This window comes from Ixodes scapularis, unplaced genomic scaffold, assembly GCF_016920785.2.
Source record: "Ixodes scapularis isolate PalLabHiFi unplaced genomic scaffold, ASM1692078v2 PGA_scaffold1__304_contigs__length_218370807, whole genome shotgun sequence".
Lineage (NCBI taxonomy): Eukaryota > Metazoa > Arthropoda > Arachnida > Ixodida > Ixodidae > Ixodes > Ixodes scapularis.
Window position 1 is genome coordinate 198084944 of NW_024609846.1, and position 14571 is coordinate 198099514.

Below are 14571 nucleotides of genomic sequence, written 5' to 3' on the forward strand. Positions count from 1 at the left end.
TTACGAAAAGCAAAGAGTGAGTAGTAAACTCGCGAGTTCATCTGTTCTTCCAGATTTAGCACATTACTAATCAAGCTGTCCACCTTCTCCTTCACAATCTTCTATTAGGCTCCTCATTTGTTTATTTTATGAAAACTAGCGTCGTCAAGTACGGCTGTAGACGCATTCGATGGCCTGCACATCAACTTAGTCGTTTCGCCGCCGACTATAATCAGACACCCCCCCCCCCCCCCATTACGGGTGTTTCTAAAACAAAAAGCGCCATTTAGGCTCCATACCACTTCGTACTACTCAACTCTCCGTAATGCCGAATTAGGGCCAGCTCTTGAGGAGGAAGGGGAGAGTACGAAGGGGAGGGTATGTCCCTGCTCCCCCCCCCCCCAACGTACCCTCCCCTCATCCTCTCCTGCTTCCCTCTTATTTACCGGGAAATTTTCGCTAAATTTCCCGCCAAATTAAGCGAAAATCTCTCCGCTAAATTTAGCGGGGAAATATTCCTGCTAAATATAGCGGAGAAATATTCCCGCTAAATTTAGCGGGAAATTTACCAACCTTTTCAGGCTAAATTTAGCGAGAAATATAGCAAACATTTCATTAGGGAGTTTTCGTAGACCGCGTTTCCCCTCCGCTAAGCCCTCCACAACGAAGAAGCCGCTACTGCGCCTGCTCGCCAAAAGCCTTGACTGTAGAGTTCCGGGTATCGTAGCTTGTTGCGGAGGGCGTTGCGGAATGGCGAAAACGGTCTACAAAAACTTCCTTTTGCTAAATTTTTTCGCTCAATTTAGCCTGACGTCACGTAACGTCAAACGTGACGTCACGTTTCCCATTAACACAACAGAAGTCATGTGTGACGTCACGAGGGTAAAATTTCCCCGCTAAATATAGCAAAAAGTTTTCCCGCCAAATTTAGTGGGAGAACTTTACATTCGTGACGTCACACGTCACGCCGCTCCACCCGGAAACGGGCGCCTACTGGTACGTTTACACCTGGGGAGAAATCCGCTGCCGCGTAAGCGGATTCGCTCCCGGTGGCAGCGGCGACGAACGGGTTGTGTTTACAGATCAATTTCCTTCGAGCGGTGCGCCAAAGCCGGCTGCGGCATCTGTTCTCGTTACAACCCGTCAAATATGACGAGAAGGCGCGAGAGTTCCCACCTCGGCTGTCTCTCCCGGGCGTTGCTGCTCCCGGAAGAACGCGTACTCGTGACGTAGGCACCGTCGCGCTGCGCAAGATTGTCACTTCCGGTCAGCGAAAACGCCTAGTTCGGCGACTCCAGCGCGCCGCTCGCCCTCCCGCGGATGAACGGAGAACCAGAGGAGTGGGGACGGCGGCGGCGGCGGCGGCGCGGAAACGGTGGCAGGGACTGTCGGCCTTGATGCGTGAAGCCGTGAGCGCGTTAAAAAGGAATTATTGTGTTCCACCTTGCAACAAACAGCCTTGCACGAAGGGCCGGGATGTCTAATTTCATTACGGACTTTTCGTGTATCGCATACGCTGCGGATTTCTGGTCTTGTGCATGGCCGCCAGCTCAATCTGTACTCAACGTGACGGAAAACGCTCCCGCCAGGCAAGGCACGTAGCTGGGGGGGGGGGGGGGGGGGAGCCATGGGACCCGGCCTCCCCCCCCCCCCCCCGAAATCTTCCATTTTGCTGGGGCCTCCCCTCCCCCCCTCCCCCTCATACAGCATTTTGTCATATGTGTCCCCCCCCCCCCCCCCCCCCCCGAAACAAAATCCTGGCTATGTGCCTGGCTACACGAATATTGAAGAACTCTATAGTACGGTCTACAGAAAGTCTATTATTTGCCATAAGTAGGAGAAAACTCGTCGCGCAACGGTATGTCGAGCAATACAAATCGGGAATGGGTTCGCGTTTTAAGGCCGTTACAAGGAACATGACCATTTATTCCAAGCACTTCAAAAAGACAGAGTACCCGTACTTGCTTTCAGGTGATTACAAAGCACATAAAGAAATTCTCGAAGCATTTTAAGGGGGTCTGTGTTAGCCAGCCGTTCGTGACGCGAGCTTAGAACGCGCAGTTTTGGCCAGAGGTGCCGCAATGTTGCAAATAAAACGGTACAAAAAAATTACGGTATATTAAAATATTTATTTTTGATAGAGCAATAAATAAAACCCCAAAACACGCCGGTTATGTTAATAGGCAGTTTTTGCAGAGCGTACGACACCCCTAAACTTCAGTTGGACGTACAGCGCACTGACGTTCAACCAGCGCTACCAACTTTCACGAGCGGCTTGATAGCCGAGTAGTGCAACTCTTTAAAATAGCCTAAGTAAGTGTAAATGACTGTAAAAACAAAATAATAATAATAATCGGGGTTTTCTTGGCCCTACTGCAAAACCTCGTTTTTTTATTTCTTTTTTTTTTAATTTTTTTTTTGTACTTTTTTCGGTACTTTAGCTCTTTAATATCTTATAATGCGCCGCCATCAAGCCTCTCGTAAAAGTTGGGGCCGTCAGTTTGACCTCAGTGGGCTGCACGGCGAACTGAAGTTTTGGAGTGTCGTATATGTGCCAAGAAATGTAAGAACTACAACATTTTTTTTTTTTTTTTTTTTTTTTAGAGATGAGCATGGCAACGCTTTTGGCGCGCACTGAAAATTGTGCTTCAAAGGCGCAGCGCCAGCTTGCGGTTGTAATGCTACACTGCGCGGTAGCCTGCGGTAACAAACTTTCTTTCAATAACCATAGAGCAGTTTGATTACTTGTTGCAGTACACTAAAACCAAGACGGTGAGCAGCGATTTGAGAAGCTGTGACGGGAAGACACCAATACTGTGAACGCTGCTCTTCCGAAGCTTGACGGTCACCGTTTCTTTTTAGAGAACTAATGGCCAGGCAAAGCCGCAAACATATCTTCGTCACCCTCAAAAATATTCTGCCACAAACATTAACATGGCCGGTGCCTAAAACGCGCTCGCTCACCACAAAGCTTCGCAATTTGAGGTTTCTGCAACTTTTAAATAACAGCATGCTCGTTTTCCTACCGTGCACTACCATCTCGGTCACCTGTAATATGATCCCTCCCTAACCGCTTCGCATTTGTAGACAAATAAATCATATTTAGACGCTGAACAGCGTCAGCGCGAGTAGGCACACGGGATATCCTGGAGAATCTATCCCCGTCTTCCGCCATCTTGGAACTACCGCCCCGCCACCTATAGGGCGTTGGAGTTGCAATACATAGCTCGCCGCCGCGTTTCCGCTGGGCGGATTCGCTAGCGGATCCGCAAGTGTAAACGTACCATAATAGCTGCGCTCTAAAAAAAACTCGACTTTCGACGGAAAATTGCGATCTTATCAATATTCAGCGTTACTCATTATTACCTTTTCCACTGGCGTGGGAGTTTCTTCGGATGCATAAAGGTCTTCTCGGAGAGTTCATCTTATTTATTTATTTATTTATTTATTTATATAATTGATAGATTACTTGATTGAGTATTCCTTTGATTGATTACTTGATTGGCTAATTTGTATATTAAAGGGTTGAATAAATTGTTGAGTTACTTATTTGTGTGTTGATTGTCTGGTTTATTTGGTTAATCGGTTGATTGATTGATTGGCCTGTTGGTTGATTTATTTGTTGGTATATTAGTTGATCGACACATTAGCTTAGTCTGACTAATATATTGCTTTAATATTTGATATTGAGTTATCGGTTGGTTAAACTTTGGGTTTATTGTTTGATTTCTGGGTTTGTTGGATTGGATGACTGAGTCATTGATTGATTGATTGATTGACTGACTGGCTTATTGGCTTACTGATTTTTTGGTACGTTATTTGATTGATTCATTGTTTTTGGTTAAATAATTTGTTGACTGAGCTATTTTTTTATAAATGTATTCGTTTACTTGTTTAATTATTGTATTCATCCGTTGACTGGACTATGGGTTTATTGGTTGACTGATATATTGTTTTATTGGCTGAATAATTTAGTCTTTCATTAGTTGATTGATGTATTGGTTTATTGAATTCTTTATTTGCTGCTTTATTGGTTCATAGGTTTTTCGTTGAATGTTTCTTGAATTATTGGTAATTGACTTATTGGTTTACTTGTGGACTTATTTTTATGAGTTTATTGAATTATTGTTTTATTTTTATTTCTTCGTGGGTTTATTTGTATGAATATTTTTTGTTCAGTTTGTTCGTTCATTTGTTTGTTTATTTATTTATGTTTATTTTTTATTTATTAAATTCATTTGGAATCAGCCTACATAAGGATTTTTCGTACCAAGAAAGGAAGGCTAAAGGTCTAAGAAAGCAAAAGAGTGATATGATCACGATGATGATGAGTGTTCGTTGGCGGCAAGTCGAGCTACTCCTGGGCGCTTTGTCTAATCTCTGTTGCAGGCGTGGCATCCCGACGCAGCCCATCCTGAACGGGTTCTGCGGAGACTACGACTGGGACCTCGGCGAAAAATACCACGTGGAATGACGTGGCCTTGCTTGCAATCTGGAGCGAAGCGCTGATCTCTGCTCCTAGAGAATACCTTCGCACACGTTTGGTGGCTGGCTTCTTAAAATTGTCCCGGTACCTTTGTATCCAATGGCCGTCCCCGCTGTCTACTTACAAAATAACAATTTGTGTCTTTTGTGAGCCATCCTGTTGCTTCAGACGTCCCTGTCTCTTCTCGTGTGGACCGTGCGGTGTAATACCGGGAAGCTGTCTTTTTTGCGCTCTATGTCTCGATGATACGGGACGAAACACTTATATGCGCGTGTGAGAGTGTGACACATATAGATACACCACTCATACTAGGCTTTTACTGCCAAGTCCTTGGAATGACAGGAAAGGCAGCTTTGGCAATATACTTCTAGGCTGTCGATATATATTCGTTCGTGTGATGTTGTTTAAGTTATTTCTTCATGCATGTATCAATAAATACTCATCATAGCACCGCGATAAAAAAATAAATAAAAGGTCACAATACTCATGCAACGTGTCACATTTATTTTCGTCACCTCGGCTGCAAGTGCCGGCCACGAGTGTAGCAGAAGCCCGGATGAACCGAGAGACTCACCTTGCATTCGGGAGATGCGCAGAAAGTACGGCACTCCAGAGTCACAAATGGTGAAAACGTAGGACGGTGAGACATCGCAACCCCGGTTTTCAAAAAAAGAAAACAAAAACCAGCTCAATTAGGGGCAATGCAACGAACGACTAACGCTGTGCAGGTTCGTGTTCTGCGTTCCCCTACTCTGTTACCCAATTGGTCTCATAAAAAGGCATATACAATTCTCTCGTTGCCGGGGCTCTTAGCAACTCCCCCGGGACCGAAGTCACGGTGCAGGCTAAGCGTGAAGTTGCCGAGGACAGATCGTAGCTTTGACTTTCGGCGCCCAGTCGAAGAGAGGGCTGAACAAAGTTTGGGGCTTTCGTCGTCTCTGGATGTGGAAAGGAAAAAAAGCCGACACTGCAAGGAACGTATCCCTTCCACCTCTGCCCGCGATATGTTATTACTAGGGTTCTAAGTTTCGGGCTTTATATTCATTCAAAGTTGGGGGTGTTTTTTTCAGGTTTTATTTTTTCCTTGGGGTTCGGTGTTTTTTGGTGTCAGTCTTGAATGTCGGACAAAGATCAGTGCGCGGGGGCTTATATAGAGAATAACACGAGCGTGTAATTTCAAAACCTCCTGGGTACATCCCGAATACTTGGAAAACGTTCCGGTAAGAGCAGGAAACGATACGACGGGCGTTGTTCCCTTAGAAAAAAAGCAGCCAGATGGACAGTTAAGTATTTAGCGAAATAACGTACGGATTCCTATTGATTACTTTATCTCGGAGGGAAGATGTCAATGAAAAAATTCCAATTTGAAATTTATGCAGTCATGTATCCACGACACACTTTTCACCGCAGAGCCACCAGATTATATTGTCACAAATGACAATTGATGAGGCGACCAATGTTGTTGTTGGGGGGTTTTATGGCACAACAGCTACGGAGGTCGTACTGCACCAAACAAAATTAAAAAGAAAACAAGCTGTTATTGTTAATGTGCAACAAAATAATTAGCTATGCAGGACTAGATCTGATTAATAAAACGTCGATTGACAAAAATAATCCCTGGAGAAGGGGAACAAGAGGGACAAAGGAAAAACACAAATCTCCAAACACAGCTAGGAGACTGGTGAGCGACCGAAAAAATCCGCCTGGTCCGGGTATCGAACCCGGGACCTCTCCATTACAGGTGGAGCGCTCTACCAACTGAGCTAACCAGGGGTTAGACGTCATTAGAGCAAACGGGTTTTATCAGCCGCCACTAGTCTAACACCAACAAGGGTGAAGCTTGCAATTTTAAGGTTATGATTATGATGCAATGAAATGCAAAGGTGCAAGCGAGCTGGACAAGAATGAGGAAATCCCTGGAGAAGGGGAACAAGAGGGACAAAGGACAAACACAAATCTCCAAACCCAGCTAGGTGACTGGTGAGCGACCGAAAAAATCCGCCTGGTCCGGGTATCGAACCCGGGACCTCTCACCAGTCACCTAGCTGTGTTTGGAGATTTGTGTTTGTCCTTTGTCCCTCTTGTTCCCCTTCTCCAGGGATTATTTTCGTCATTCTTGTGATGCTCGCTTGCACCTTTGCATTTAATTGCATCATACTCATAACCTTAAAATTGCAAGCTTCACCCTTGTTGTTGTTAGACTGGTGGCGGCTGATAAAACCCGTTTGCTCTACTGACGTCTAACCCCTGGTTAGCTCAGTTGGTAGAGCGCTCCATCTGTAATGGAGAGGTCCCGGGTTCGATACCCGAACCAGGCGGATTTTTTCGGTCGCTCACCAGTCACCTAGCTGTGTTTGGAGATTTGTGTTTGTCCTTTGTCCCTCTTGTTCCTCTTCTCCGGGGATTATTTTCGTCATTCTTGTCCAGCTCGCTTGCACCTTTGCATTTAATTGCATCATAATAATAAAACGTGCTAGTAATCAAATACAACACACGGTCAAATGGGATGAGGGGATATTCTCCCAGTAATAGAGCAGGATGGAATGGGGTTTGAAAGTGAAACAATTCAGGAATGTGAGTACGACGTTCATTGTTTCAAGCTGGGCAGAGCCACAAGATTTGCATGATGGTAAGCGTATCCCCACAATGTTCACACACCGGTGGGTCCTCCCCACTAAGAAGATATTTGTGCGAAATGTAAGAATGACCTATTCGAAGACGACACAACAATACTTCATGGAATCGGTTCCTGTGAGAAGAGCTCTCCCAGAGCTATTCTCACAGAGAAGAGCTCCCCCAGAGCTCAAGGACCGGCTTTGTAATATGAAGTTTATTGTTGCACACCATGTTCCATTCAGACTGCCATAAACGAACAAGGGATGAGTTTGTTAGCGGTTTAACGTCTTGGTGTGGCAAACAGGCGTGAGATGGGGAAAGATTACATGAGGATGGTAGCCACTCTGTCTTCTTCCTCATTACCTTGTATTCCCATATGACTGTGCACCCAACAAAATTTTATTTCAAGGCCTCTATGTTCAGCTTTATTAAGCTTATTTTGAAGTTGCCGCACCAGCATATTCTGAGTAATTCTCAAATAGCATATTGTAATAACAGCACTCTGAGAGTCTACAAATAGGAAAATCTGCTGATTTTAGCCCGGAGAATATAATCTATGGCCATAGATATTGCATAAACTTCCGCTGTAAAAAAACTGGAGAGAGCATTTAGGCGTTTCACTTTAACAAATCAGAATGCACGGCGCTGCCAACAAATGACGACGTCTTGGCACCATCGGTGTAAAAATGTGTGTAGCCTTCATACTTCCTCTCAAGCTCAGAAAATTCCTGCCGGATGATAAGGGCAGAGACGCTATGTTTATTAAACCTTGCGAGAGCCCAGTCACAAGCAAATGGCACTATGTCCCAGGGGGCAACACAGTCTACATTCTGCGTAAGATTAACTTCGTCCAAACAAAGATAAAGTGAGGAACAAAATTGCTGTACTCGGAAACTCAAGGGTCTTACGATGCTTGGCTTCTTCTCAAAGAGGCGGCAAAATATGGATTCTTGCAGGGAGTGGTAGGTCGGATGATTACGGTTAGCAAGTCTCTTGTAGTAATATGTTAAGCTTAGATGTTGACGTCTTTTCTCGAGTGAAATCTCATTTGATTCAGCATACAAACTGAGGACAGTGGACATCCGAAAAGCACCTGTTGCGACTCGCAGTCCAAGGTGATGGACTGGATCCAACATCTTGAGGGCGGACGGTCGTGCACGGTTCGAACAAGAGCATTGTACAAATGTAGAAGGTATTTTCTATCTGATCCCCAGGTTTTATGGGCTAAGACTTTTAGAACATTTGCGGTTAGGAGACTTTTTTTGTTTTTGTTTTAGTGACTTCAGGTGCGAAATAGAATTGAGCTTTTGTTAAAGTTGACACCTAAGAACCAGACAGGGATGCAAGTTCTTTGCAGTTTCAGGGATGGATCAAGTGACAGACAATGGCGTAAAGATAATGGGACGCAGACGCTTTTCTCGGGCGAACGCTTGAAACCATTTTCATCCGCCCACTTGGCAAGCTTATTTATGGCAAGCTGTAGCTGGCGCTCACAGCTCGAAAAATTGCATGACGATGCTGAGATCTGGATATTGTCAACTTAAAGCGAGTATGTAATGGACGGTGGCAAAACCTGAGCGAGAGAATTCATTTTGATTATAAAGAGTGTGACCCTCAGAATACCCTCCCTGGGGAACGCCGTTTTCTTGAACGAATGGATCCGACAATATACGGGCCCTAGTCGAACCTGAAACGTCCTGTCTGTTAAAGAATCTTTTATGCACTGCAGATTACGACCACGAATTCCAAAGCTATAGGCGTAGACTTCGAAGAGGGGGGGGGGGGGGGGGGGGGAGGGGGGGGGGGCATCGGGCTCGTCACCCCCCTATTGAGATCCGGAAAGGCGGGGGGGGGGGGGAGAAAGCAGAGCCCCCCCCCCCCCCTTCTCCGGGCCATGATCCTTACCGAGACGCTGTTTACGTGCTATGTAATGAGTTTCTAGTAGTGACATGTAAACAAAATAACGCCCACGTTGCCTTTATTGACAAAATACATGGGAAATAGAATCCCAGAGTGCTTTCGTTAGCTTCAATCTCCAGATCTGGCGACAAGGTAACGCGCAGCACCCCCTCCCCTCCCTCCCCCTCCCCCCCTCCCTTGCTTGGAGATGATTTTCTTGTAAAGCGAGGGCAATGGGCCGGAGATCATCCATAAAATGATCAACATCATCAATATTCGATAAAAGACCACGACAGCTCCACTGCATAAATTGCGAAGTCTTTATTTATCTAAAAATTTGAAATGTAAGATTAAGAGAGGCATTGAAAAAATTCAAAATATTAAAAAAATGGTTATCTGGGAAGAACCACTGGCTTTTTCCCTTTATGCCTAGGAGTCTGCCACTCCATGTCATCCTGGTCGGATGCAAGAGTGGGAGACTCAGAGGTATCATCCATCGCCTCCACTTCTGGAGACGAGCCTTTACCAAAAGGTTTTGGCTGGTTCGTTGCACGGGGCGGCACGCCCTGGCCACGACCAGCCGAAGACACAGCGGAGGTGCTGGGCAGAGTGTCTTTCAACTCTGCCCCTTCCGGCCCTTTGGGTACTAAGGAAACGGCACGAGGGTTGTGCCGCTCTTTGGAACGGAGGTCCTCTCTAAGGAGGTTGGGCGGGAGTTTCGCCCTTTCTCCCAGAAGAGGGCTGCGATGTGCGGACAGGTACGGCAGTTGCCCGCCCGTCTAGAGCCAGCGAAGCAGGCTGTGCTCTCCCTCCAGGAGGAGGGGGGCACTGCTGCCCCAGCTGGGGTGTTGGGGCCTTGAGCGCTGCCTCCAGAACGTCAGGTAAGACCTGGGTAGCACTTGACTCGGAGCTTGGCGCAAGACCTCTGCGTGCCACGTTGGCGTATGATTCCTCCGACATAAAGGAATACCTTTTCTTTGCTTTGCTATACCTGACAATTTGTTTGGCTTTAATAGCGTCGGATTTATTTGTCTTGCTTCCAGGCGGGACAGCCGCGAGAATAAGTAGGGTGTGGTCCACCGCAATTAGTGAAGAACACTTTAAAAAAAAAGGTGTAAAAGAATGTATCGTTACGCTCTTTGTTCCATATAATACACCCCAAAACTTCATTTCGACGTACTGAGCCCTATACTCGAACAGACGGCCCCAAATTTTACGAGGGGCTTGATAACGGGGCGATATAACGTTTTAATTAACTAAAGTACGTATCAAAGACCACATAAAGACAACACCGAGGTTTTACAGTAGGGACAAGAAAACCCCCATTATTTCTTTTAGTCAGTAAAACGTGCATTAGCTATTTTAATAAGTTGTACCACACGGCTATCAAGCCCCTCGTAAAATTTCGGACCGTCTGTTCCACCGTAGGGCGCTGTACGTCGAATTGAAGTTTTGGGGTGTATTATATGGGACAAAGGGTGTAACGATACACCCTTTTACACTCTTTTTTTTTTTTTCTTGAGAGTGTGGACCACGTTCTCACAATTGTCGGAGACGTGATTCTGACTGACACACTTCACACATGGCTCCATCCCTCGACAGCTGCGTGTTCCGTGACCAAAACGCTGGCAACGGAAGCACCGCTGGGGGTTGGAGACACAAGAGCGGATGTGGCAGTTCTGGTATCCAGCCTTGATTGTTTGTGGTAGTGTATTCCTCTCAAAAGTAAGAATGACGTGTTTTGAAGCGATTTCTTCGCCATCTTTCCTAAACATAATGCGTTTTACGGCGACGACACCGGCACCTTGGGGTCCCTCGAGTTCTTCCTCACTAGTGTGCAAAAAGTCGTCCTCAGGGAGGACTCCACAGATAGTGTTAAGTGTGCGATGAGGGCTCACCGACACTTCCACTTTAAGGATGGCGTTCAGCTTGAGAAGTGCTTCGCTTTGCTTTTTGTTATTTGCCTCCACTAGGAAGTCTCCTGAGTAGAGTTTTTTAGCCTTTCAGGAAAATCCTATAAGTTGTTACAGTACTTCGGCTACAACAAATAGTGATAGCTTTGACGCGGGTTTCTGTTTATCGAGGGAATGAACAACGACAAACTTTGTTAAAGTTTCTATCTCGGGCTCTTTTTCAATAGTCTTTTGTTCAGAACAGCGCCTTTTAACAGTGTGCCCCGAACGGGGTTTGAAAAGGAGGGACGCCATAGGAGGGCAAAGAGTCTTGGGAATCCGCGGTGCACCTCACACCACCGAGCCCAACAAGGGGTTAGGTAACGCACCATAACAAGAAGGGCTTGGCTGGAGATGTTACTCTAAAAGTGCTGCCGGGAAACTGAACCCCAGTGTGGGTCAAGACAGAGGTCCATTGCCAGCCAAGGTTAACCTTTGCCGCCAAAGAGTGGTGAAAAAGGAGTAAGAGAAATGAGAGAGAAGTGAAAGGAAAAGGAACGGTAAAAGTGAAAGATCAGAGGGGATAGTAAAAGAATAGGCGACTAGACTGAATCCTCCTGGCCGGGCCTTACCAGGACTCCCGTCTTCGAGAATCGGGGGCCAAAATGGTGCATTGCGTCAACCGGGGGGCCCCGAAGGGTCCAAACCTACCCCGAGCTCTACTCAACCACGAGGATGCTCTTTTCCCCGGACACAAGAAAGCCACGCGCACTGCCAGACGTGAGCGGGCGAACCCGCATGGCTCGGGGTCCGTGGTGACGCTGTTAGCTTGGCCCAGCTCGTTTGTCTACTTGTTTGTCTTGCCTCGGCGTGATCTGTAATGGATCCTCAATACGTGAGTTTTGCAAGCGCACGGGGTTGCGGGCCCAGCTTGTTTACGCTTCGCGAGAGCGTGAACTGAACTTCGCCCATAGCGCCTGTCTGGGAAGAAGACACCGCTTGTGCCTGCGCGGGAAGAAACCTCTCACAGAACGACCGGAGGCACGCCACGTAAAGCACGCAAAAGAGACCTCTCCATGAAATCAGAAGTTAATCTAGTATAATAAACGCTATTTCACTTGCTTCTCAAATCAACTTCGCATTATTAAATAACGGAACATCAGCACCCCGCCACCGCTGACATGGCGCAGTCGACAGGATCCGCAGAATCCAACGAAACCGGTGACCACGCCCTGATCACGGACTTCAACAAGGGATCGAAAACTACCAATCAGGACGCCATGTGTCAAGACATACAAAATATCAAAATTCAACTCCAGCAACTAATCCTGGCCTTCAACAACGCGCTTTCAACAAGACACCAAGGAAATGGCGTCAACGTGACGGACGGAAACGGACCAGAACGAGAAGTAACAACGACGGATGCTTCTGCGCTGGGCACGACAACGCAGGTGAGCGGCAGCGCAACAATGGTTGATTTGCTGTCGGTCATCGTCCAAATGCAACAACAACTGGCCGAAACCCTACGACAGTCCACGAGGCCCCTCCACGTCCACTCCACGAGCGACACTTCGCACGCGATTCTCACGTTCGAGGGGGAGTCTACGAAAACATCGCTGAGTGGCTTCGAGAAATCGAACGGGTGGCTCTCCTCGCAAACTGGACACCAAACCTCACTCTGCTCAACGCCGTCACCCGCCTTCACGGTGCCGCACGAGACTGGCACAAGTCATACGGTTTCCGGATCGACGATTCGGAAGTATGGAAGGAAGCCATCAAGGAACGCTTCCAACGAAAAATGGGACTTCAACAATTTTTGGAGTACCAACAACGCCGACAGCTCCGCCACAACGAGAGCATTGTGCAGTACATCTACGCGAAGAATGCCATGTTCGAGCGAGCTCCCTGTGAGCTAGGAGCCAGCGAACGGATCTCCTTAATCCTAAACGGAATCACCGAGGACAAGTGGGCAAACCCCCGGGCAGCCCAAGGCAGTAAATCGGTCCTCGAGCTGATTGACTGCGCGACGACTTTGGACCACCGCCGTCCCAGAGAAACGACTCAACCGCGTAAACAAGGCACGCACGAGCATTCGACATCAACGCAGGAAACAACAGGCGCCCCGACCAGCACCCTAACGAATGCCCTATCACCGAAACCCTTCAAACGCACGAGGCAGAGCAACTGTTTTAATTGCGACCAGCCCGGTCACTTCTCCAGGCACTCTCCAGAGCCGAAAACTGCAGCGAGCATTCGTGCAGAGGAGAAACGCGCACAAACAGGCACGAGTCTAAACGAGAAGAATGTCCACTGCTTCTTACGCCCACGACAGGAGATTCTCTCCCCATCGTCACCGCCTTCACGGAGAACCGTCCTTTGAAGGCGTGCATCGACACTGGGGCCAACATATCGATCATCGACCTCAGGGCACTACCCAGGACGCTTGCGTATCGTCGTGGTCCCGAGCAGAGGAATTCGTCAACGTTTTGGACAGCAAGCTGACGCCTGACAAGTGCACGTCTCTGACGATCAGCGTTGGATCAACGACGGTCAAGGTACCGGAAATACTCATTCTTCCACTCCCCAAGTCAATTGACCTACCTCTCAGATCAGATTGGCGCCAACTCGCTAACGTGGAAGTCACGTTTCACGTTTCGAACGACATAACTATCATTGAACTACCTAAACGTTACGATTCGCCCGCCGAGATTCCAAAAACGGCAATCTCCGGAGAAGCTCTGGTGTCCAACTTTCACGAGAAACTGCCCCAAGCCGAACGCCTGGCCATGTTCGTGAAGTTCGAGCCAGCACGGAACGACATCGAAGCAGCCCTAATGCAACGAATCCACACGGCTGTGGACAGCATTACCGAAGACGCTTCGCCGGAAGAACGCGAAAGACTCTTTGGGATACTCACAAAACATCACACTGCGTTTACGACGGTGGAGGAACAACTTGGCACCTGCCTACACGCCGAGCATTCCATCGAGCTACGCGACGAGATCCCCGTGGCGTCGCGGCCCTACCGATGCTCCCCAGCCGACCGGGAATTCATCAAACGACAAGTTGAAGACTATCGGGAGCGCGGAATTGTTCGCGAAAGCCAAAGCGAATATGCTGCACCGACGCTTGTGGTAAACCAGCCGAACCATCCCTCGACTCCCAGACGAATGGTTCACGACTACCGAAAATTGAATGCCAAAACTGTCAACCCGCTGTACCCCATGCCTCGAATGGACGACGCACTCGACGATGTAATGAGAGACGGCTCCCGTTACTTCACTCTTATGGACATCAAGACCGCGTTTCTGACCATCCGAGTGAAGCCGGAAGATGTTCACAAAACAGCCTTTGTCACTTCAGATGGCAAGTACGAGTATCTCCGCGTGGCTTTCGGGTTCTGTAAAGCGCCCCAAACTATGCAAATGGTCATGCAAAGAACTTTCGACGGACTTCCCCGAACAGAAACGTACATGGATGACGTTGGCCAAGGCGCAAAAACCGTAACTGAGGCTCTGGAACTTCTAGACGAAGCCCTACGACGCATCGTTGTGAACGGACTCCGCATGGACATCGCGAAGTACTGTTGCAATCGGCAACGGCAGCGCGGATGGCTGTTGAAATCGGCACGTCGGCCCGCCGATGGACGTCTTCGGCCTTGGTTCGTAGTCTCATGTTTAGCTCACGGGCGAGGCCCGT

The 14571-nt window shown here is 47.7% G+C and overlaps 1 protein-coding gene across 1 annotated transcript in view; it reads left to right on the forward strand.

Annotated features, from left to right (window-relative positions):
• Nucleotides 1-4952, forward strand: part of LOC120836302 (beta-hexosaminidase subunit beta) — a 207811-nt gene extending 202859 nt beyond the window's left edge. Inside the window, exon 13 of the mRNA XM_042291041.1 lies at nucleotides 4369-4952. Within this exon, the coding sequence (XP_042146975.1) occupies nucleotides 4369-4453 (85 nt within the window). The 3' untranslated portion in view covers nucleotides 4454-4952. The remainder of the gene's footprint in view (nucleotides 1-4368) is intronic.
• Nucleotides 4953-14571: the final 9619 nt, after the last annotated feature.